The 26,121-nt window shown below is 38.8% G+C and overlaps 1 protein-coding gene across 1 annotated transcript in view; it reads left to right on the top strand.

The window, feature by feature from the left end:
* The first annotated feature begins 352 nt into the window (after nucleotides 1-352).
* The window catches only part of arhgap5 (Rho GTPase activating protein 5), a 53,741-nt gene continuing 27,972 nt past the window's right edge, over nucleotides 353-26,121 (top strand). The window contains exons 1-3 of the mRNA XM_059520564.1: nucleotides 353-602; nucleotides 2,521-6,410; nucleotides 6,633-6,786. Coding sequence (XP_059376547.1) covers nucleotides 2,694-6,410; nucleotides 6,633-6,786 — 3,871 coding nt within the window. The 5' untranslated portion in view covers nucleotides 353-602; nucleotides 2,521-2,693. The remainder of the gene's footprint in view (nucleotides 603-2,520; nucleotides 6,411-6,632; nucleotides 6,787-26,121) is intronic.

A 26,121-nucleotide genomic window follows, 5' to 3' on the forward strand; every position in this document is an offset into this window, starting at 1 on the left:
TTTTATACAATATATATATACAATTTCAATCAGTGAATCTCAATCCAAAAAGGCTACTACATAGATAGATAGATAGATAGATAGATAGATAGATAGATAGATAGATAGATAGATAGATAGATAGATAGGAAGAGAGTTATTGTTGATACAAATAGATGACTTTTTAATAGATTATTCCTTGATTACCTATCTGCTATAATAGCAACAGATTAAATTAAGATATCAAAAATCAGAAAGTTCCGCGGTGAGCGAATTGGAAAAGTTAGTGGGGAGAGAGAGAGTGAGAGAGAGAGAGAGAGTGAGAGAGTGAGAGAGTGAGAAAGAGAGAAAAAGAGAGAGAGAGAGAGTCTCTCCGTCGCCATTACTGACTGGAATGAGAGGAGAGGGGAGGGATGCCTCTCCGATTACACGCATACCACTTTTACTGCTAGAAAACACTGAAAACAACCACTTTGTGGAAATTTCGCCGATTATTCCAACCGCTCACTGGAAACGCGGCAAAACAGGGATCTGTTTCGGTATCGCATTCGCAGAAATTCAAGGAAATAGTTGGAATGCCTCCTCCTGTCTGTGGTGTCTGGAGCTGGGAGCGACCATGTTAGGTAGGGGAATGTACACGGACTGTGTGACTGTCCAGCATGCTTTTTGTCGTTTGCTTTTCTGAATTTGGTTTAATGTGTGATTTTATTTAGGCGATAGTTGCGTATCTTTATGTAAATGCACAGATTTGTCTGTTTCTCCTACAGCGCGTTTTGTCGGTGTCACACTTAACTAGCTCTGGCTAACTGGGCAGCTAGCAAGCAAAGGAATCATCTAATGCCTTGTTAGAGGCAAGGCCCTCGTCGATGCGAATACAAATAAGCATATTAACACAAATCTCCGTGGTATTTAATGCAAGAGTGTATGCGTATTGATTGTCATGTTTTTAAACTATTCTGATGTGAATTCAGTTCCTCGGATTCGGAGTGGACGCTTGTGGGTTATGTGAAGTAAATGATGCACATTCTTGTCAATTTGGAAGCCACATTTAGCAGTAATTCTGTCGACTATCGTTAGTTGTGGGAACCGTCGCTTCAAAGCGCTCCTTCTCACCTTCAGCAGATGCTTCTGTCTGCTTTACATCCTCGCTCAGAAACATACAGCCCACCGTAGTTAAGAAACGAGTCTCGACACTGATGTCCTGTGTTTCCGTGATTTAACGCCCGTGAAGTCCAGTCGTTGATGTCCCATAACTGCGGTAGTTATTTGTGACATCCTCCGTACAAAATGACATTTCTGCCATCATTTACTCCAGGGTTTCCACGGTCATGGAAGAACTGAAAAAATCTGAGATTGAGAATGATAAAAAGTGTTTTTTACTTCCCGATATTAATACATTTTTAAACTGAATATGAGTTTGTTTTAGTTATGTTAAAATCTGCGATAATTCATCATATAGGCTAGGTATTGATTTTGTGTAGAGTGATTCGGTTTGGTTGTTCTTTTGAGTCGGTTCTTTTCAATGAATCGGTCAAACCGGTTCACGAAATGTTTGAAAGATTCATTAGCAAGATGTGAATCTTAATGTCCTTATACAGCAATGATAAATGACTGAAAAAGACCTGGGAATGTATTGATCAAAAACGTATGCCTTTATTTATTAGGCTGAACAAAGAATGACAGCTTCATTTATCATTAAGTTACTTTCATTATGCGGAAAACAGATGCACTATAAAAAGTGACTCAGGCTGTCATTCTGCCTTAGATCTCGTTTTGTGTTCCACCGAGAAAGAAAGTCATACAGGGTTGGAACGACACAAAGATGAGTAAATGATGACACAATTTTCACAAATGTGAATCTTTTAAAGACACATCAGGCTTTACACTGCCAAATTCAGAAGTGATTCTAGTTATGCTGTCAGAGCCAACGCTGAATTGAATGGCATTTATAAAAAAAATTATTGTAGTTTATCATGAACTTAATGCTCTTAAGTATAAATTAGCCAATTTGCTGCCTTATCTGTCTACTGACAGATGCATTTATTTGTTAGTACAAAGCTTCATGACTGCAGATGAGAAGCATAGCTTGCATATTTTCTAAAAACACTGGAGTACATGCAGTAAACACATATTACAGTGAAAGAGCTTGTGCTACAGTGTCAGTGATGCATTGAAGATTTGTATCACATGTGGAATGTTAAGATCGTTTTGTACCATGAGCAGTTGTGGTAGCGTTTGCAGACTTTAAATATAAAAAGGGCATTCAAAGTGCAAATGCATTGGCAATAATATTTCATAATAGTATTGTTAGTGTCATGCTTGAATTTTTAGATATCAGTAATGATGCATACAGTTATGTTGCGTATTGTGAGTCATCATTTTTTATTGCACTTGTTTGTTTTATATTGTGATTGTGCCTGTGTTGTCATCTGACTTATTAAATTCAGTATGATAAATGATAAGTGTTTGGCTATTGAAAACAAAATTTTACACTTCATCTTATTGTTGACTAATTCAATTTTTATTCATTTTTTATTGCAGGAAGGTGATAGGAGAGGAAAGAGCAGTCGTCCGGGACAGATGATCAAGATTAAAGTTACATCAGCTCATGCAAAGTGAGAAATGGAAATGTGCCTACACTAGCAAATGGAAGTACGTGCTTGCTTGGCAGGCATACTTTGCTTAGCTTAACAAGCAATGAGAGGGGCAATATAATGGCCAAGAATAAGGAGCCCCGTCCGACATACGCTATCAGTGTCGTTGGACTCTCAGGCACTGAGAAAGAGAAGGGCAACTGCGGTGTAGGTAAATCCTGCCTATGCAACAGATATGTGCACCCCAGTGCAGACTGCTACTACTCGGAGCACACTTCAGTGTTGAGCACAATTGATTTTGGAGGGCGTGTGGTAAATAATGACCATTTCTTATATTGGGGTGAAGTGTTAAATCGAGGGGACGATGGCCTCGAGTGTCGAATCCAGGTCATTGAGCAGACTGAGTTCATTGATGACCAAACCTTCTTGCCTCATCGGAGCACAAACCTGCAGCCTTACACGAAAAGGGCTGCAAATACAAAGCTTCAGTCTGCTGAGAAGCTGATGTACATTTGCACAGACCAGCTTGGGTTGGAACAGGATTTTGATCAGAAGCAGATGCCCGATGGCAAGCTGAACATCGATGGCTTTGTGTTGTGTATAGATGTAAGCAAAGGATGCAATAGGAAATTTGACGACCAGATGAAATTTGTCCACAGCCTTCATTCTCAGATATCCAAGGCGAAAAAACCCATAATCATTGCTGCAACAAAATGTGACGAGTGTGTTGAGCAATATCTGAGGGAGTTGCAGACGTTTGTTACAGGTAAAAAGAATCTCATGTTGGTGGAAACATCAGCTCGCGCGTCTGTGAATGTGGAACTCTGTTTCAATGCTCTGATACAGCAGATGGACAAAACCCGAGGAAAACCCAAAATCATCTCTTATTTGGAAGCATACAAATCCCAGAGACAATTAGTAGCTTCAGTTTCAGACAAGTTTGAAAAGCTCATCATTCAAACTGTCCGAGATTATCACACAAACTGGAAAATTGTGAGCAATAAGTTGAAAAGCCACCCTGACTATGAAGAGTACATCAACATAGAAGGCACCAAGAAGGCTAGAAACACCCTTTCGAAGCACATAGAACAGCTGAGACAAGAGCATATCAAGAGGCGGCGTGAGGATTACCTTACAAGTCTGCCAAAAATTCTTAATAAGTTGCTAAACAACCTGGAGGAAATTGAGACGCTGAGTTGGACTGAGGCTCAGAGCCTTATGAAGAGCAGGCCTGAGTTTCAGTACTGTTTCATTGAGTTAGAACAAACGCCGTGGTATGAGACCGACCACCTTGATAAAACTGACGACAGAAGAGTGCCCTTCGATATACTCAAAACCATGGAAGGAGAGAGGATTTATCAAAACCACGTACAGCATTTGATATCTGAGAAGAGGCGTTTGGAGATGAAGGAGAAATTCAAGAAGACCCTGGAGCGAGTGCATTTCATTAGCCCCGGCCAGCCATGGGAAGAGGTCATGTGCTTTGTGATGGAGGACGAGGCGTACAAGTACATCACCGAATCAGATCGCAGGGATGTTTACAGTCGGCATCAGCAGGAAATAGTTGAAAGGGCCAAAGAGGAGTTTCAGGAAATGCTTTTTGAGCATGCAGAGCTGTTCTATGACCTCGATTTGAACGCGACCCCGAGCTGTGACAAAATGAGTGAGATTCATGCCGTGCTTAATGAGGAACCTAGATACAGAGCTCTCCAGAAACTCGCCACTGACAGGGAGTCACTTTTACTGAAACACATTGGGTTTGTCTATCACCCCACGAAGGAAACATGCCTCAGTGGCACGGCTTGCATCGATCTCAAAGTTGAGCAAGTCCTTGCCAACCGGCTGGTTCAGCTGGATCACGGGCGCTCGAATATCTACTACAATAGTGCCAACATTGAGAAGGTTAACTTGTGTCTCGTGGGCAGAGAAGGATTGGCGCAGGAGCTCGCAAATGAAATCAGAGCTCAGTCAACTGATGATGAATACACCCTTGATGGGAAAATCTATGAATTAGACCTTTTGCCTGTGGATGTCAATTCCGGCATGCTTTTGAACCATTCCTGGATATCGACTTTCAAGCCCCATGGGTTCTTTTGTGTCTTCAGCTCTATAGAGTCGCTTAATTACATCGGTGACCGCGTAAGCCGGATCCGAGCTGAAATTGCCCAGAGCAAAAGGCATAGGTATAGCCAGCCAGTGCCATTCATTTTCATTCTAGCAAATCAGCGTGACAGTGTTTGCAAAAACATGCCTATTTTGAGGCATCAAGGCCAACAGCTTGCAAATAAGCTACAGTGTACTTTTGTAGATATACCCTCTGGCACTTTCCCCAGAAAGTTTAATGAGTCTCAGATAAAACAGGCCCTCAGAGCGGTGTTGAAGGGATTGAAGCACAATTTCGACATGATGAGCCCCATGCCCTCCATTAAAGATCTGTCGGAGTCAGATTTGCGGATAGTCATGTGTGCCATGTGTGGAGATCCATTCAGCGTGGATCTCATTCTCTCACCATTCTTAGACTCGCATTGCTGCAGCGCCGGGCAGCCTGGGCAGTGCAACACGTTGATCCTTGACAAAATCATCGGCAACAGCCGCAGACGCATACAGGTCACTGTGCTCTCCTACCACTCCTCCATTGGAATCAGAAAAGACGAATTGGTGCATGGGTACATTCTTGCTTACTCAGCAAAACGAAAGTCTTCCATGGCTATGCTGAGGGCATTCCTGGCCGAAGTCCAGGATGTCATTCCAGTTCAGCTGGTGGCCATTACGGACAGCCAAGCGGACTTCTTCGAGAACGATGCGATAAAAGAGCAAATGACTGAAGGCGAGCACATTGCCACTGAAATTACGGCCAAGTTTACCGCTCTCTACTCTTTGTCCCAGTATCACAGACAGACAGAAGTTTTCACACCATTTTTCAATGAGGTCCTTGAGAAGAAGAGCAACATTGAAAGCTCCTTCATGTTTGACAACAGCAGGGACGGAACAGGCACCGGTGAAGACGTCTTCCCGCAGTCACCTCATAGGCATTCGCCTGCCTACCAATATTACCCTGACTCTGAGGACGATGGGGAGGGACCGCCACCTTACAGCCCGATAGGCGATGATGTGCAGCTCCTGCCTAATCCTAGTGAACGGAAGTACAGAATCGACTTGGAAGGGAACGAGTACCCAGTTCACAGCACACCTGTTGTTGATCACGAGCGTAACCACAAAGTGCCTCCCCCGGTAAAACCCAAGCCCAATGTGCCGCCCAAGCCCAACGTTAAAAAGCTGGACCCCAACCTACTGAGGACCATTGAAGCTGGAATGAGGACCTCCAGGTGGACACGTGGTCCAATGATGGGTCACGGCGATGACCTTGAAGCATCTGATAACTATGCAGAGCCGGCTGACACGCTTCTCAAATCAAAAGGCTTCAGTGATGACATCTACGCCGTGCCGGAAGATGCACACAGCAGATCTGGCAGGGTCCGCAATTCATTCGGCGGACTCGCTTTGCACAGGGATGAGGAGAATGGCTTTGACTCCATGTCTAAGTCTCAGGGTGGCAGAAGGCCTTCTAAGTACAAACATCGTTCCAAGATCCTCTTCAGCAAGACAAAAGCTTATCATATACGAGTGCACTCGGATGTCAGTGATGATGAGTCGGGGCCTGCGATGCAGAAGAAGAAGAAAGGAAGGGGCAACCGAGGAAGTGAAGAAGATCCACTTCTCTCACCAGTGGATCCTTGGAAAGGAGGGATAGACAATCCAGCCATCACATCGGACCCAGAGCAGGATGATAAGAAAATGAAGAAGAAGAAACAACCAAAGACCAAGGAACCCAAAAAGGTAAGCGGCTACTTTTCAATTACTTACGGAAAATTAAAGTTACTTTAGTGGCTTAATACCACTGTTAAATCTTTAGCAAATCTCAAAATGTGTATATATGTACTTTTCATTTCATTTTGTAATGCCTAAAATCAGTTTAAAATTATACATTTTAGTTTTTAGATTGTGTCCTCCATCATGCATCGTAGTGATCATGGGTTATTGTCATTTATTTCTTAACAGACAAAGTCAATAAAGACCACAAAGCCATTGTATCCACCAACTCGTAGAAATTGGGATAGCAACTATTTTGGGGTGCCTCTTCAGAACTTGGTCACACCTGATAGGCCCATACCTTTGTTCATTGAGAAGTGTGTCGACTACATTGAGCGCACAGGTAAGTTTCTTGTTTTTGTAAAGCTGCTTCACTAAGTAGCATCTGAAAATGTAATTTCTCTGGTTTGAAGGCTGTTTGAGAATTTAATCTTTCTTGTGTGAGTTTACTAGCATAAAGTGGTTTATGTTTGTAATTTTTGTCTGTGGCATTTTACATTTAGTAGGTCGCAGCTTTAGGAACATTTAGTAACAATTTGTCTTTCCTGGTCCTGAGATACTTTACTGAAAATTGTCCACTTGTGTGTTGCGTTTCACAGTCCATATTTTAAAGCACAGGAAATTCTGCACGCAGTTCAAATACCATCAATGAGTAAATGAATGAAATCCATTGCTCTGAAGTAATAAATTCTGACACAACAGGAAGTTGACGGGCAGGGGAGGAGGGAAGTCCGTCTGGTAAATGATTGAATTGATTTTTAAGGCACGTGTTATGATGATCACATTTTTCCCAGCGCGCACTCTTCAGTGAGATTGTGGTTTGCATTTTCATGGACTCTGCAAGTCTGTGTAAACACTGAGGCTCATCACATATCGTAGCCATGGAGTTGGTTAACATCATTTCAGGACATGCTGACCATATTTGGACTCGAACAAAATCTGCTTCATATGCTTAAAGCAGTGATAGAGGCCCTTTAACTGTGCCTGATTGTTTGGTTACAACATGCCCTTCAGTAGCTTGTTCTGTAATCATGTTCAATGGAAACTCTGACTAACACGGCTGTCAATAAGCCCAGCCGACCCATAATATAGCTTTAGGTTTCATGAGCGAGTAAGTGACACCCACATACCGCCGTTCAGGTTGCTTGTGGCTATAGATCAGTGAAACTCATGCATGGATGACATGCACTGATGTGGTTTATTGAAATTATTAAACTGCGGTTTGTGGTTTTCATTCCGTGTACTGGAAGTGGGCAAGTGTCTGTGGTGAGCGTAATACTAGGTCAGTTTGCTGGTTGAACTGGTTATTCTTTGTGTATGTGTGGCCGTACACACATGAAGCCTATATGTGATTATCCGAAACACTTTTTTGCTGATCTCATGTTTTGATCTCGCATAGTGCTGTGTCCACAGTTAATGTGCAGGACGATTGATTTTTTTGATAAGTGGCTTGATTCTGTGTGTGTGATTTGCAGGTTTGTAGAAACTTTTAGCTTGATAAATTTGGTATTTTTCATGAGGAGAAAATATGTAAAAAATCTGAAATTCTAGGCTTTTTTCATATCGCTGATGATAAATAGATGATATTGAAATGATACACAATTTTGCCTAAAAAACTAAAACTAAAAAGTAAAATCATGCATTTTAAAGGCTACAGGTGAATTTAGGCATCACAACATGTTACAAATGTACTATTAAAATTAAATCATTGTTCATTTAATTACTTATTTCATATTCATTTCGAGATTTCCTGAAGATTAGGTTAAGATTAGATTTTAACAGTATTAAAGTTCTACCAATAATCTGATTTGTTATTTTAAAGTTAACAGATCGAGAACAGATAAATGGACAATATTAAAATCTAATGCAGTTTTTTTTTTTTTAACTGAACATTTAAATCAAGTTAATTTAACAATATATTGTACAGTGCAATAGTTTTTTTTTTAATAATTAAACTGTCCAGTTACATCTGATTAGGGCTGTGCAAAAAATCAAATGCGATTTTCATGCGCATCTCATCAGTTAAGGCACTCCTGTAACTAGTTGAATATCTCCAGCACGTGCATTCAGATCAGGGTTGCCAAGTTTTCACAACAAAGCCTGCCCTGTTGCTTCTCAAAACTAGTCCAAAACTAGCCCAATCGCGTTTCCAGGGGGTTCCCCGATAAAAATTGCGTCCCGGGGTTAAAATGCAAGTTTTTTGGCAGGGTTACCTTGGTAAAATTAGCATTTTAGGGGCTAAATATCACATTATAGGGATTGGGGTCGCTTTAACCCGCAGACATGAAAAACAACCGCGGACTTGGCAACACTGGTTCAGGGGGAGCAGCATTTACTACACCGAGCCGTAGTTAACGGACAAGCTACACAAAATCGCTTTTAAAATTGGCAATGAATTGCCTGCAATTTTGAAATCGTTTTTGTGTCGTCTGTCAGTGAACTACGGTCTGTGTAGTAAAGGTGTTGCCAAGCCTGCGGTTTGTTTTCATGTCCGCGGGTCGAAGCGACCCCAATCCCAATAACGTGATGTTTAGCCCCTAAAATTAGAATTTTACCAAGGGAACTAGGGTTGCATGATATTGGGAAAAAATGACAAAAACAAAAACGGGGTGAGCACACTTACATTCTCATTTTAAATGATTTAAACATCGACACCATCGTGTCAATTGATTAATATGCGCGAGGGAGAGAGGGCAAGACAGCGCTCGTGTTGTTTGAAGATGGTGAGCGTGCAGTCGGGGCTTGCTCGCTCTCTCTCTCTCGCTCTCGCGCTCTCTCTCTTTCTCTTTCTCTCTCATGCTCTCTCTTGCGCGCTCTCTCTCGCGTGCTCTCTCTCGGGCTCTCTCGCGCGCGCGCTCTCTCTGCCCGGTTTAACTGACAGGACTTAAAATGTAAAAATTGCTGTGCAATTAATCCGCGAATCACATTCGTCAAGGGCCGGTTAATGAATAAAGGATCAACTACGACAGTCTACATCGCACATCCTGCGATGTGACTATCGTGGATTCGTACATCGCGATATCAATGCTTAAACGACACATCATGCAGCCCTAAAGGGAACCCCTCCAAAAAAAATTGTATTTTATCGCCCGGAACGAAATGCGATTGGGCTAGTTTTGAGAAGCAATTGGACAGGTTTTGTTTTGAAAACCTGGCAATCCTGATCTGAACGCACGTGCTGGAGATATACTAGGAGTGCCTTTACTAGATGCACATGAAAATCGCCTTCGATTTTGTGCACAGCCCTACATCTGATCAATGTCCACTGTTGACCAGCACCACTACATTTAAGATATATATACAAATATTCAGTACATATTCAATATTAGTAGTCAATTATAAGATTTATTATATTGGAACTACCCCTTTAAAATAAAGCTGTTTTATTAACTGTGGCTGAATCAGGGCCTTTTTTTGGTTACTGTGGATTAGAACGAGATGGCACAATGTGCCCATGGCTGCGTCTGAGCATTGCAGGGCTCTGTTTAAGAGCTTTTTGAAAGCATCTTGCCTCAAAGAGCTGTGCAGATGAAAAGGTTCATCAAACACCCTGCCCCCCAAGCCAAACGCTCCCTCCCTCCCATTTATGCCCCTCTATCTCGCTCTGTACTGCATTGTGAAACCTAGAGGAAATGATAATACTTGACTCTCTTTTTTTCTGTGGTCAAGAACAAGTAGTCCAACAAATCCACTCCTCTAAACATGGTGTATGCACACACACAGTCCTTTATTTCTCGCGGCCCATCCGTTCTGAAAACCAAGACCCTGTGGCGTTAAAAACTGTACAGAGAAAATGGACTTTATGGATGTTTCCTAATTGACTTTCATGGCTCATTTAGGCCTGGATGCTTCATTTATCCATCAGAAGACTACCCCAATTGTCATTTCCTCCTTGCAGGGCTTCGCAGTAATAACCCCTTTCTGTATGAAACGTTATGGATGTTTAGATATTTTTATGAGACAATAACTATGAAATAAACCATGAACTTAACAGACACAGCGGAAGTACAATCAGAAACAAATTGTTGCAGCAGTTCCCAGAAAATACATCAAAACCTTGAATAGGACAATCACATCCTTGAGGCCTACATGAATGTTTAAATGAGCTGACCACAATGCGCAATCTTAGTTTTTTTTACTGTGACATGCTTCTATCCAAATGAAGGAATTTTGTGCCAATTTTGGAAATGTTGCAACAAACAGGATGCAAATTAGGTGCATTTTAGTTGACTTGATGTGTTCCTTACGGGTGCAGTGGTGCGTTAAACAGCTCAGTGGAAAGGAGGTAATTTACAGACAGTCCTTTCTTGTCTAATTTAGCATGTTTGAATGGTTTAAAATGGTTGTGCAATACAGTTTGAACATTAGCTAATTATTCATACAACAAAGCATTTCCTGGCAATATTTAATGTTAATGTTACAACATTTCCAGTAAATGCTTTGGCGTGTAAATAGTCCCAATACAGTTAGTTGCTTGGTAATATTCCAATTAGTTAATATTCCAAATTATGTCTTAATATCCAACTAATACAGTTTGTAATATTAAGCTTATTAGCATTTGCAAGAAATATTTTAGTATCAGCTAATTGGAATATTAAATAATTACTTGTGCAACAAAGCATTTCCTGAAATAATATTGGGATATAAATTAATTGGAATTAGCATGTTAATACCCAACTAACTGGAGTTGGAATAATAACTAATTATTTATAAAACAAAATATTTACTTAAACTGACTTATCTGCTACTCATAGGTGCGCAAAACATTTTTCGCTTATATTTTACTTTGTATGAAATACCACAACCTGTGTTTCAGTCCAGCTGACATTGCTTTGCCAGCATCATTTACTCAGCCGTCGTTGAAATCCAAAACATGGACTCCAGGTTAGTTGCAAAGCCAAACACAAAGTCTTCCCTGTGGGCACATTTTGGTTTTACTCAAATGGAAAATGAAAGCCCAATAACTCAGATGGGCCGCCTCTGCAGCAAAGCGGTGGCAGTTAAAGACACCAAGACCATAAAATGGCAGTTGCAGTTGCTCCCCAGCAGTAGGCTATTGCAGAGGCTTTTGGACCAAGTTTGAATGTGATATGAATGTTACAAAAGCTTGACAAGTAGTATGAATTGGCAGGAAAATCTCAGAAATTGCAGTTTCCGGCCTATGTGGCCAAACGAAAGATGTCAAGGTTTAAAGAACCTGACTTGGCCATTCCACACGTGTGATCAAGTGCAGATGTTGCCCCATATGCAAGCTTAACAATACATTACCTCACCAATGACTGGATGCTACCAAGTGTGTAATAAGATCTGTACCAGAGAAGCTCATAGCTGAATGGCTTCAGTATGCTTTGGCAGACTGGGTATTAGATTAGTCGAAAATGTCCTGCATAAGCACTGATAGCCAACAGTTCTCAGCCGGACGTGCGGAACTGTTTTGATGAATGAAGCGAAAAGGCGTAGAGCAGGGGTCTCCAACACACACACACACACACACACACACACACACACACACACACACACACACACACACACACACACACACACACACACACAGTTTCAAGTTTTGAAAAATACAACAACAAACAGTAATATTGTTAAATATTATGACTATTGAATATATAATTACCCTACATACCCGAATATAAGACAAGTTTTTTTGTCCTAAAAATAGGCGTTTTTGTCCTAAAAAATGGGGGGTCGTCTTATATTCGCGATATAGACAAAATCACGGGGGGAAAGGGAGAAAGAACAACGGCATAAATATGAAATAGTGACTGAATGATATACTTTAAATACTTGCATGTAAAATTAGAAAAGCAACATAATATCTGTGTTTAACTAAATTAAAACGCTGCTCCTCTGCCGCGCGATATGCAGAGAGAACAAGAGAGGTGCGCGCACGAGCGAGAGAGAGACAGAGACAGAGAGGTGCGCGCGCGCGAGACGAAGAACGAGCGAGCGAGAGAGAGAGAGAGAGGTGCGCGCACGAGACGCAGAGAGAGATAGGGAGACGTGCAGATTCTAAATATTTAAAATTATTTTATTATGTTTTAATGGTATATGAAATGTCACCAATAGTTATTTTCTCATTTTATAACATTATCATAAAAAAAAAAAAATGAAAGATTACAATTCAGGCTATTTATAGAACGTGCTCGGCGGGCGACTCAGAGACCCGCGGGCACCATGTTGGAGACCACTGGCGTAGAGTTAAGAGTGAGTATTTGTACAACAATTAATCAGCTGACTAATATTTCATGATTGTGACAGCGCTAGGCTGAAAGGGTCATAAGTGTGTTTACTGACGATCTCTAAACCATCATTCTGCAACATTGGACTGTTTTCCAAGAACGTTTGATGGATTGTGACAGGCAATGGGACAGGGTTGTTTACAGCTTGTTGATGTTTCCTCTCAAGGCCTATGTTTTAGTTTATTTACTCATTATAATACTATATATGGAAATACTTTTTTTACTGTATAACAAATCATCAGAGAGAAATTTTGTAAATACTGCAGTTTAAATGGCAGGCCAAAAAACGCCTTTCACACATGCATCACTTTGCGTTTCTGGAGTCAGAAATAAATGCCTAGTAGATTGCAGCCTGTATGTGTCTGTGGCTGTGTTTCAAAACCAGTGAGCTGCCTAGGCAGACAGCAAACATGCAGTATGCAATTTTTAGGCTAGGTCTTTGGTTGCAATCTTTGTACATCTCACCTTTCCAGGGCATCTGCATTGCAAGATGCTGTGCATTTCCAAGGATGCTGTTGCAATGATGCACTTTTTTAAAGTGTCTCTTTTGTGATGAAAAAGCAAGAGTCAGACTTTTCACAAGTCTTTAGCCCTTAAGCCCTGCTTTTTCAACTTGACTCAGTAGGGAATAATTGTCATGGCCTATTTCTGCGGTTTGAGACCTAGTGCTGTGAAGTATCAGATCTCAACTTTATGCATTGTGTTTTAAATGAGAAAGTAGCTCAATCTTATATTTAGCTACCATATTATTATATTACAGTTATTTTAGTTGTTGTTGCTAAAAAACTCACCATAAATTTAATTTAATTTGTGATTTAATCCAATTCAGATTATTCGTTTTATTCATTTGAAACTTTGAGAAATTTAAAAAATTATTGTAGTATTGTAGCTTTTGTAGTATTTTGGTGGAAACCAATGGTATATTTGGTACATGTGGTTATGGTATTTTTTTGTTATGGTATTATTAATTGTTAGGCCAATGTCATGCTTTTGTTTGCATAGAATATTTAGGCTTTTATTTCAGGCTTTACAGGGTTTAAGGTCTAATTTTTTAATGGAACAATATTTGAACCATTAGAGGAATAAAAAAAGTTACATATAGTTTTGTTGTATCACATTTGAAACATCAGGCTTTTACAGCACATATAATATGATATAGTGTGACTATGGAACTGACACTTGAGGAGGAAAAAAAACACAATTTTATTCAGAGGAAAATAATAACGGAGGGAAAATATGCATTGGGTGCAATTGCTGATATTTGTGGCCAAAAGTAATTTAAAATTGTTTAAAAAGTAGATCTATAAATTGACACCTTTATAACAGTATAGCAGACTACTTACGTAAAATGCATACAAACATTAGTTGTCACCCTAGCCATATCTCCAAATAATTTCCAAATAATGTCTGTGTAAGGTGAAATTCAAATACTTAGTTTTATGATCAAAGCTCTGTTGTTTTATTGTGGGAGTCAAACATAATGCAGTACAATGCATTGAAGATATACAAAATATACAAATATCTAAATGTATGCTTTAGTCCAGGAAGTGTTTATCATGAAATATAGAGCTTGGTATTGATTCAGATGTCCTGATTCGCAAGCTCTCGATTTGATTCGATTCTTGATTTTTTTTTATTTTTTATTACATTCAGTGAATATAGTTTTAATACAAATGGTATTGATGTTTCTAAAAAATTGAACCGTAAACATAGGTTTACCAATGGTGAATTCATAAAAAGAAATTAAGAGCCACATGCCTGTATTTGAAAACTATTTTTATTTTTAAACAATAATAGAGCCCTATAAAACGTTCTTCGTAATTTTCTGGTAATCAGATGAAGGTTTAAGAACATTAATTTAATTTATCCTAATCAAATGAAAATGAAACCATTTTATTTTTTGAAAAACAAAGTGCTGTACAACAGAGGTTTACTGTTAAGATTAAAAGAAAACAAATGTGATTATTATTCCTTTAAAAATACAGATTTATTAATATTTATTATTAGTAGTAGCATTGTTTTTACATTGAGTCTTAAGTCTCCTAATAGTACGCCAATATTTCTGACAGTTTCTTCATGTTAAACCAAACTTTTATTTTCACAGGTAGCTGTGAGGAACTTTGTCCGTGCTTTAGTAAGTGTGTGGTAAACAAAACAGTGCGTTGCACCATCCACCATTCTTTCATTCATATGTTGCGTAAATCATGGTGCCTTTACACGTGATGTCAAATGCTTCAACAGATTTGTAGTATTACTATACAATTTTACCTGAGCATTGCAAATTAAGCATTTTGCTTTGTTCTTGGTTCTTGTCATCAGTATCTCTGCCATAAGCACTGAATTAATGACAGCCTTTTCGTTGTAACATTGCATAAGGTAAACAAGAGGGTAGGGCTGTCAAAATGGCTCAAAATTGACGTGCGAATATTCGAACTATTCGAACATCTGGTTGCGCATGTTGTCAATGACGCGCATTATGTCAATAACAGGCAAAAATAATTAGAGCTGAAACAACGAATCGATTTAATCGATTAAAATCGATTATTAAAATAGTTGTCAACTAATTTAGTCATCGATTCGTTGCTAAATAATTTATTTGCCGTAAGCGGCTTATTTCGTGCATATTTCAAATCTGCGGTGACCAAAGTGTGGCAGTAATGAGCCACCGGAGTATTTACTCAGCCAGTACAACAGGAGAAGTAGCGAATAGCCAATAGCTGGCCTCGTTTTATGTCACGTGCTTCCCGAACGGCGTCTCTGCAGCATTCAGCAGGATGTGGAAGTACTTTATTTTGAGCCTTCAAAAAAGAAGATTAACCTGTAAACTCTGCACTAGCCTACTGAACTGTTTAAGGGACCGTTCACATATCGCGTCTTTTGCGCGCTCATGTTCGTTATTTCCAATGTAGGCGCGCAGTATGCGCGCTCATAATGGAAGCGACGCGGTCGCGACGCACCCGTTTTTCCAGGCGCGTCTGCACCGCATCGAGTTGATCATAGCTGTATATGGATTCCCATTTTGAAATAAATTTAGTAGCAGAGCTACTGCAAGCGATTTTTAGAGCTGCAAATCCATTTATCCTTTGCTGAAATTTCCGCGTCTTCAAGGAGAGAGCACGTCATGGTTGCTTAGCAAAGGCAGACGCCTCAGGGACGCTTCTGCACGAGCGCTTTGGAAAGGAGGAGAAAGCGGTGCGCACAGTCTATGCGTTTTCCACGCGTTTTTAGGCGCGATATATGAACGGCCCCTAAGCCTTTTATTTGTGCAGATTCTCCAGTACAATGTTGTTTGCAAATGTTTAGTTGTAAAAGCTGATAACATTGCTTTTTAACAGTTAACATTTAAAGCTTTACAAACATGTTCTGTGATCAGTTTGTCGTTTACCAGTTCATAATTCAGTCGTGCAGCCTAATTATGACTGAATGAGAGAGGTAAATGTTTAAAGATATTTGAAATGCACTTTTATTTCTAACTATTCACTGCTGTTTTTCACACAGCAGGTTTTTTGTGTGTCCGTTTTTTCTGGACAACCTTCTGATGGATTTTACTTTAAATTGTGAGTTCCATTCAGATTTCATGCCATTGGCACTTTATTCGAAGGATTGTTTACAATTTCACAGCATAAGCTATAAAGCTGTTTCCCAGTAAATAATAAAATACAACGCACTGCAATCTTATTCTGTTTTATCCTTATTCTTCGTGAAAATATGTTCTGAAAGATTCCTTAATAAGCTTTGTTCGGGATGTTAAACTACTTTAGGAGCTCTAAGGACTGCCATGGTGAAAACATTATTTGAAATCTCCTTGTGAAATTTGCTAGAGTATGGGTCAGTGTTTTGATTGCAGAAGAGTTTGACAAGGGATCACTAACACATAATAAAACAACTCCAGGTATATTTGTGATGAGGATATGACAATGCAAAATTATTAAAATCTCTTAAAAATCTATGCTGAATGATAAAGACCCTTTATTAATAATTTACTTTGGGGGAAAAATGGAAAAAACTAAAATATAAGTACATAAACCGATTAATCGATTAATCGTAAAAATAATCGACAGATTAATCGATTATCAAAATAATCGTTAGTTGCAGCCCTAAAAATAATACAAAGAGACATAACTACTTGTATAGATAGTCTATTTAAGTTTAAACATATATAACAATGTATTACCTACACAAAAACAAGGAAATCAACTAATGGCCAAGACTGCAGACCTCACGCTCTCTCACCCTCACGTTCTCTGCGCATAATGGTTTAAATGAACAAACAAATTTTTGTGCAAGCAATTTAAGGTTGCGACTGTTGTCCCAAATATAGCAGGCTTCATTCAGTGATTGAAACAAATATTATTAATATTAATTGAAGTTTTACAGCATATAGAACTGACATTGAATGCTCCGAGCGAGCTGTGCTGTGGTAAACATGGAACTTTTCCTTCACATGAAACGATAAATAATCAAACCTCGGATCCATTGCTTGACAGAACTCCCCGAAGCGTGCCCCATCCGCGATACTGATCGGTCTCATGTCATTACAAATGAACGAAATTATTTTATCCGTTATGGCCTCTTGTCGTGTTGCAGGCAAAGTGCTTGCGGCGAATGATGCAAAGTAACGTTAAGTGTCAAGACGTGAGTGTTTAGCTGGAGTTCCACACATTATGCCATCCTCATTTGGGTGCACATTTTTTGAGATGTGACCATGTTGCTAGTGGTCGAATGGTATGCTAACTGTATCTTAAATAGCTTGCATACAACTTTATCTCGCGGGTCAACAATTTTACCTCATTTTCTCTGCTGCGGTCGAGTTGGGCTCTGCACTTGCTGGCATCTTCCATGAAGTCGTGTCAACTTTCAGCAGTGATGCTGTGCCAGACAGTGCGACTCCTGTGAGGCTGTGACCTGTCCCTGAACCCTCAGGCGCGCTAGCGTGCCCACTCGCAAGGCAGACAACCACGCCTCTACTACCGCGGGCCTTTTTTTCCACATTTTTTCACCTTCGAAATTCATTTTTTTTTAACTATTCGAATACATATTCGAATTTAGAATATTCGTTGACAGCCCTACAAGAGGGTGACATCTAGTGGAGAAGAGTAATGATAATAGGGATGCCGATTTTTTTACAAGCAAACTGGCTGATTCCCATACCGATTTCCGGTTTTTGTTATTTATCTTTAAGCAACTTACAAGAAAGAAGGAAAGTGTGCATAAACAAGATGTTTATTTGGTATTTAATAGGCCAAAATAGCTTTTCAATAACCGTGACCATCTGAAATTAACAGCAGTAGCTGCACAGTAAGTAGACTACATTCAATACAAACACAGCATTTAGCTTTTGTTTTTGAATTGGGTTGAAACTACATAGAACTGGCCTTACATGAAAACATTAACTGTAACCATGTGAAATTAAAGACAATAACTGCATAGTTCTACAATCCAAACAACACAATCAACACACATTCAATAAGAGGTTTCTTAATCAGCATTCAGTATTTGTTTTAGTTTTAATTTTTTTAATTTTTTATTATAATTTTTTTTAAAAAGGTCTTTACCAGTGAGACTAAATAAAACTATGCTATATACTAGGGCTGTCGCGGTTAAGAAATTTCCCCTGCGGTTATTATGGGTGGCTCAATAGCGCGATATGCGGTATTACCGCAGTTTTTTTTTTTTTTTTTTAACATACCTAATTTATCCTGACAGAGAGACACGTTTTAAAACATTTTTGTTTATTATTAAATTCCAAACAGCAACAAGAACATGCGTTTTCCAATAACATTTTTTGAAGAAATCAAAGAGTTCTAACATGTATCACAGGTATTTGCGCGCGACTCTGGACAGCAGCGGAAATCTAGACTGATTATCGCGGCAGTGGCCCACCAGGACAGTGGATTCGTGCTGGAGTCGATGCCTCCTCAAGCAGATAGCGTGTGTGAGCTCGTTATCTGCTCACGCTCTCTTGGGTAAGGGCACTGACGCGGAGGTTGTCCGTGACTTCAGCAGGTATGCCTGTTACTTTCATGGCTGTATTTGACAGATTTCGCAAAGTCTTCAGCTACTCCTAACTGCTCCGCGACCTGATGCTTGAGGGGGCAGCTGCGCTGGATGACAGGGGACACTCTAAAACGCTTAACATGGCTTAATGTACTAAGACAGTGATATTAACAGACCAAACTCACTAAAAATCATACTAATAAAGTATACTATCTATAAAAAAATCAGATGATCCCTGAATATGAATGCAACTCGTTTAATAACACGTTAAGCCTTTTCCTCCCATAAAAATCCGTTATAAGAAAGCGCTTAATGTGCTAAGACAGTGATTTTAAAAAACCAAACTCACTAAACATTATACTAATAAAGTAGTATAAAAAAAAAACAGATGATCCCTGATTATGAATGGAAGTCGTTTAATAACACGTTAAGCCTTATGATGGTTTTCTATGAGAGGAAAAGGCTTAACGTGTTATTAAACGCATTGAATTCATATTCAGGGATCATCTGATTTTTTATAGATAGTATACTTTATTAGTATGATGTTTAGTGAGTTTGGTCTGTTAATATCACTGTATTGGTACATTAAACCACGTTAAGCGTTTTTCCCGTTAACCGTTAGAATATCCCGATGACCTCAAATGAGATGTATTGCCGTGTCACAGGAACCTTTTTGCAGCACATTTTGCATATCGGCTCATCTATATTTGCTGGCTCGTCCTTTTCATTGGGTTGAAACCCAAAATGTTCCCAAACTGGCGACGTGACATTAGGTTTTGGGACGAGATCGAGCGCCTCAAAAAAAACGAAGCACCATAAAGCTACAAAGGCTCACGAGAAAACCATATTGTATCATTAATTTATTTAACATTGAATGCACAGTGACAAACTGAAAAAAAAACAAGAAGGCCACAGCCTCATAAAAAAACAAAAAAAAAAAACTTAACACTGCGGTTGCTGCGGTTGCTATCTTTCCTCTGCGGTTTGCTTGTCAATAGCGCGGTATTACAATATTGCGGTTATCGCGACAGCCCTACTATATACATTATTCCAAAATGTTAAAAACAATTAATGTTGGTGCGAATAAAACGAAGATGCAAAGTGTTTCATTCATCCAATTAAAAAAAAAAACAGGGTAATGATTCACATCTATATTTTTTACTTGAGCCAATGAAAAATAAATAACTATTGTCTCAAGTTAAAAAAATATAGATGTGAATCATTACCCTAAAATGTTTTAATTGGATGAATGAAACACTTTTTTTTCAGTGTGGTACAGCAGGTGATTTTTAAATCAAATTAAGTCGATGTAATTTTAAGGTAAAATAAAAAATAATCATCCTAATGCAGAACTGACGTTTACTTCTGTCTTTTCAAACGTGTATGCAAGTTCTACTTTACAAAAAAAAAAAAAAAGCATTTAAGTTTTGTCACAGTTTAGTTCGTTCCGTTTCACATCCAACACGCGAGAAGTTGAGCTGAACAACGCTTCACTGTCTCCGCTTGTGCAAGGACAGGTACAGCTCACGTAGCTTCAGTGAGCAGGAAAGGGACTCTTATTTTGTGCAGTCGGCAGTTCGCTTCCTGCTATCGGTGCCTCAGACATGTAGCTCTGCACTTCCAGCGCTGAACGGCTGCCTGTGTTCTGCGCACAGATTTCGAAATACTTCCACACAAATTACATGATAGCGAATGATTACAATGTAGTCTGTGTACGCGGGCGCACTTCCGGAAAAAATCAGCCGAAAAAAGACCAAAAACCGGCCGATTGTCGATCGCGTATTTTAAGCAAAAACCAGCCGGTTCTCAATTATGGCTGGTCAACCGGTGCATCCCTAAATAATAAGATTCATATTAAACAGCTCTTGTTTTAAATGTTTGCTGAAATAAAAAGATCGATTTGTGACTTTTGAAAATGTAAATCGAATCAACATCATTAAAAAAAAAAATTAATTGAAACACTTTTTTTTTTTGCCCAGCCCTAATGAAATATAAAGATTATTCTTATGTTTACTTTATGAAAATCAGTAAAGATTTTAGAACAAAAACACATGGGTACTGTGACCTGAAAAGGGAAATGTTTAGCAGTATCCTATACTAAAAGGCCTTTAGAAAAAAAGTATAAACTATTAATCCGATTACAGTAGGTGTCTACAACAGGTTTTTTAGCAATGTTTTGATTAAATGTTGATAAAGCCTGAAATTACAATAGGGTTAGGTGTAATAAATCTGTACCGTTAACTAAACTAAATGTAAACTAATGTTAATGTAAGGTGTAGTTGAAGTACATTGACTTTTCCACCTTGCTCTGTTATTCCAAGAACAGATTTTCATCAGTCTGAATAAAATCAGACTGCTGATCTCGGATGTAATTGTTATATGTCCCCTGAACCTAATGATTTTATATGGGTCCTGAGATTGTTTTAATTTAATCAATGAATGTATCTGCACTAGAAATTAAAACTATTACTCTACTCTACTACTCTGTTGTTTTAATGTTAGCTTATTAATCTATCATTGAGTATGTTTACATGCAAACCAGTAAGCTGATAACTCACAAATATCAGCTTATTAAAATAACCAAAAGTTTTTCCCGTTTCCATGCACATCAGTAACCTGACAATGCAAGTAAGCTGCGTTTACGTGACTTCATTAATAAATCAGGTTATTTCCCTGCAGGGACATCAAAATATAATCATTTGCGTATCTGACTCAGAGTATTCCGTACATTTGTCAGTTGTGATGTTAAATTAAGCTTGCAACATGTCAACTTGAAAACATGTCGGGAAATTTACAGCTTGTATACTATCCTCTCATGCAGTTATAAATACAGCATTGTGACTGAATCACTTCTACTTCTGCTGCACGAGATGAGAACACATTTTTTTATCATTTTCTGAGTCATGAAAAAGTCTGCTTTTGTGATATATTTCCTTCTTTCTTTACTACAAGACGTTTGCTCGGTTTAGATGCATTTAAATCTGTACTAACAATGTGTTTCTGTCATGTATCACACACTTCAATACGCTGACAGAAAGCTACATTTGTATAAAGAAATCAAATGTTTAAAAACACTGCATATCATTCACTGTGTAAATGAAATATAATTCTTTCGTATTAAAGTTACACACGTGATTTAGTCAATAGTCCTATTTTCTCTCTATTGTAGTTTGAATAACATGAATGACAGATTTTAAGAGCTACCCAAATCCAATATGCTGTTAGAAATGTGTTTTCTTTCTCACCTGTTTGCTTTCACTGAAGGCATAAATTACAGTATTTACGAGGATATTTGCAAAGACGGGCATTTTGACACACAAGAGTGTGTATTTAACTGTTCAAGGCCTATAAAGCAGTAAAAAATTACTCTATTTAACCAAGATGGGGACAGATCTCTACCGGTTGACATTTATCCCGGTTAATATTTTTCCCACACCTACTACGGGAGTATTTTTTAACCTTTTACAGACAGAAACTAGATCCATGTGAAGGGATGAGACTTAATTTGTGTGCCTCCACTTCCCACACTTCCCTTTATATGATCTGGCTGAATTAAGCAAATAACTAATTGAATCTACTAGGCTGCTCGGCAAGTGGAGTTTCCCTCCTGATGACTGTTGCTTTGCCCAATGTAGACATGCACCTTGCTGGAGGCTTGTAAAATGTTTTGATGACTCTGGCTTTTTCCTCCTTTGACACATCAAGGTCTCTGGCGAATGCTTAGCAATAAGTGTCCGACAACGCAAAGTCCTGTTATTCCCCTCGGCCTGCTACTGCTTGTCGTGCTTGAGGGAGAGGATGTCAGAAGCGCTTGGCTTTGACAGACTGTCGCCACACATCAGCCAGTGCATCTAGACTCAGAAAGTGGCTTAGAAAATGTAATGAAGGGGAGGGAGATGATGCCATAAGCTCTGGGAGTTTGTCAGAAAGCAAGAATGAAGCTTGTACTTGAAGAAATTCCAAGCAGAACTTTTTAAGCTCCCAGTATGCCTTATGGTTGTCGTTTAGGGCAACTGTTCATGCTCACTTCACCATCCTGGTTTAAAACATCTAATTAGAAACTGCTAAAACATGAATTATGTTCAGAATAGGGGTGACCCCGAATAGTTGAAGATTCGATATGAGGAGCCTGATTCGACTACCAATCTTACAGTTGAATATTCGCAGAGGTGTTATGATCATGCCATTTTCATTACGTCCCTCTTTGAATTAATCAGCATTTCATTGATTTATTTCGCATCAGAGTAAGGCACTTTTATAAACCAAATAACTTAAGTAATTTGTGGATTAGCGCATACTGGAGACGTGAACAGTTTCAAATGTTTCAGTTCGATTTGGTGAACGGGTTCGACTGGTTAAATAGAAAGATTTGTTTGCGATCCGGACATCAGACGAGACAAAACCAATAAAGCCCCTTTACAAATGAGGCATTTGTTGCATCCAGTGGGGACATAATTACTGATTATAATGACTTACATTGTCTTTCTAAGTGTAGTGTTGCGTATCTCGCTGCGTAATCATAAAACCATGTCTGCATTTGTGATCAGAGAAATGACAAACAACAAGTCTACTCTACTGCTCAAAACTCGCATTTGAATAATCATTGGCAAATTATTTAAATATAAAATATGTACTTACAGGCTATGAGTCAGAAGCGCCAGACTGTCCTTGCAAAGTTTGAATTGCCCAACTTTATAGAAACAGCCTTCGTGCCACATATGCATTGCAGGCTACTGGTTCAGGAAACAGTCATCATCCTCCATAAAATGCGTTGCACACATCTGAATATTTGGGTTGGACTGTTCTGGAACAGTGTTGAAATTCAACTCAACTGATTTCTAGTCTTGTCCTCTTTTGGAAGGCCAAAGAAAGTAGTTTCACTTTCACATTTCCGATATTTCGATATACATTACCAGTTTTTCCCATACATTGATTTATTTGTGGTGTTTGATTTTGTTGAGTAAACTTGAGCACTGCACATTTTAAAATCATAATATGGCATGGATGTTTTATATGAATGGAAACGGACTGTCTTCAGAAAAGTTTCAATGACATTTTAATTTTATCTGATAAGGTAGTGTTCATGAGCGGAGATCATAGCTGTCAACATTGAACATTGAAAATAAGGGAGATTTCCCGGAAACCATACCCAAATGGACACTATTCTTACCCACAAACTTAAAAAAAAGCACTAATCATTAACAGTCTAAAAAGTTTATAACCACACAATATAAATTAGAGAATGAGAGACGAATGGATATGTTAAAAGTGATTTATTTATGAACAAGGTAAACATTACTTACACATTTTCATTTGCTACAACGTGTTTTAGCTTAATGTTGTCAGACAGAGTGAGAAAGAGGCAGACAGACAGAAAGAATTTGTGTAAGAGGCAGTTGGTGATAAATTCGGTGATTTTTGGCCATCGGCATCCTGATCCATCATCGCACATCACACTCATCTACTCCACTTTCGAAGTTCACTTCCCGCTACTTTTTCCCTCTTCCTCCCGCTCCGCCGGCAACGCTGCAACCGTAGACCGTAAAAGGCTGCAACTGTCGTCGTCTTCAATAGTAGCCTAAGCTACTGTATACTGCCACCTGCTTTACTGGAGGTCTAGCAACCCAAGTGCAAGCCACTTCACAGACACAGATAGTTGCATGTTCTGAGTTAACACAATCAGAGTGTAAAAATACAGGATATTTTATGAGAAAATACTAAAACGGGAAGACAGCAGGAAAAGAGCTAAAATACGTGAGAAACCCGGAAAAAACGGGAGGGTTGACAGCTATGGCGGAGATGCTTTGATTACAGCTGTTACTGGGGAAACTGCTAGTTTTATCACTCTAAAAGCCTCCTGCTGGCAGAGAATCAGTTTGCATTTTCAATAATAAACCATACCCAAATGGACACTATTCTTACCCACAAACTTAAAAAAAAAGCACTAATCATTAACAGTCTAAAAAGTTTATAACCACACAATATAAATTAAAGAATGACAGACGAATGGATATGTTAAAAGTGATTTATTTATGAACAAGGTAAACATTACTTACACATTTTCATTTGCTACAACGTGTTTTAGCTTAATGTTGTCAGACAGAGTGAGAAAGAAACAGAGAGAAAGAGGCAGACAGACAGAAAGAATTTGTGTAAGAGGCAGTTGGTGATAAATTCGGTGATTTTTGGCCATCGGCATCCTGATCCATCATCGCACATCACACTCATCTACTCCACTTTCGAAGTTCACTTCCCGCTACTTTTTCCCTCTTCCTCCCGCTCCGCCGGCAACGCTGCAACCGTAGACCGTAAAAGGCTGCAACTGTCGTCTTCTTCAATAGTAGCCTAAGCTACTGTATACTGCCACCTGCTTTACTGGAGGTCTAGCAACCCAAGTGCAAGCCACTTCACAGACACAGATAGTTGCATGTTCTGAGTTAACACAATCAGAGTGTAAAAATACAGGATATTTTATGAGAAAATACTAAAACGGGAAGACAGCAGGAAAGAGCTGAGAAACCCGGAAAAAACGGGAGGGTTGACAGCTATGGCGGAGATGCTTTGATTACAGCTGTTACTGGGGAAACTGCTAGTTTTATCACTCTAAAAGCCTCCTGCTGGCAGAGAATCAGTTTGCATTTTCAATAATAAGCCCATCTCCAGCAACATGTTTTTGTTCAAATCTATTTTTTTTGTTTTTGTTTTCTGCAGCAACTTGGAGCACTTTTCATATTCTTTGTATTTTTTTATTTATTTTTTTGTAAGAAAATGTAGGAAAAGTAATAGATTAATTTATGACAAGAGTGCACCCGGAGAAATGATGCTAAAAATTCAGCTGGGAAATCACAGGAATAAATCACATTTTAAATTGTGAAAATTAAAATCACATGAAAATTTATTTTAAATAATAATAAAAATCAAAATGTTACTGTTTTTGCTGTATATTGGATCAAATAAATGCAGGCTTAGTGAGCAGAAGAGAATACTTTAAAACATTAAAAATCTTACTGTTCAAAAACTTTTGACTGATAGTGTATGTCAGCCTATAGTTTGATATAAGGTAAACATTAATTTAATTTTTGCTATTATTTTTTTTCTTAAATGTTATATAGATTTACAGGAGGAGGTTTCATAGACTCTTTCATAGTCCAGCTCTATATAAGGCATAGTCTGCCCTATAGCACGGTGCATTTTTATTTGTTTTGTTAAGGCAAGGCATGTTTTATATATATATATTAGGGGTGTGCACGGATAGTCGAACATTCGAATATTCGTTCTGCTCCAATTATTCGATAAATAAAAATGATATTCGAATTCCGCAAAAAGTTCACAAAACCTAATTTGTTCACTTTCTGTGATTCTCCACGGCGTATTTGAAGATGTATGCAAGCAAAAAATAATTAATGAATGAATATAAGGTGCCGTTCACA

The sequence above is a fragment of the Carassius carassius genome, chromosome 32 (assembly GCF_963082965.1).
Source record: "Carassius carassius chromosome 32, fCarCar2.1, whole genome shotgun sequence".
Lineage (NCBI taxonomy): Eukaryota > Metazoa > Chordata > Actinopteri > Cypriniformes > Cyprinidae > Carassius > Carassius carassius.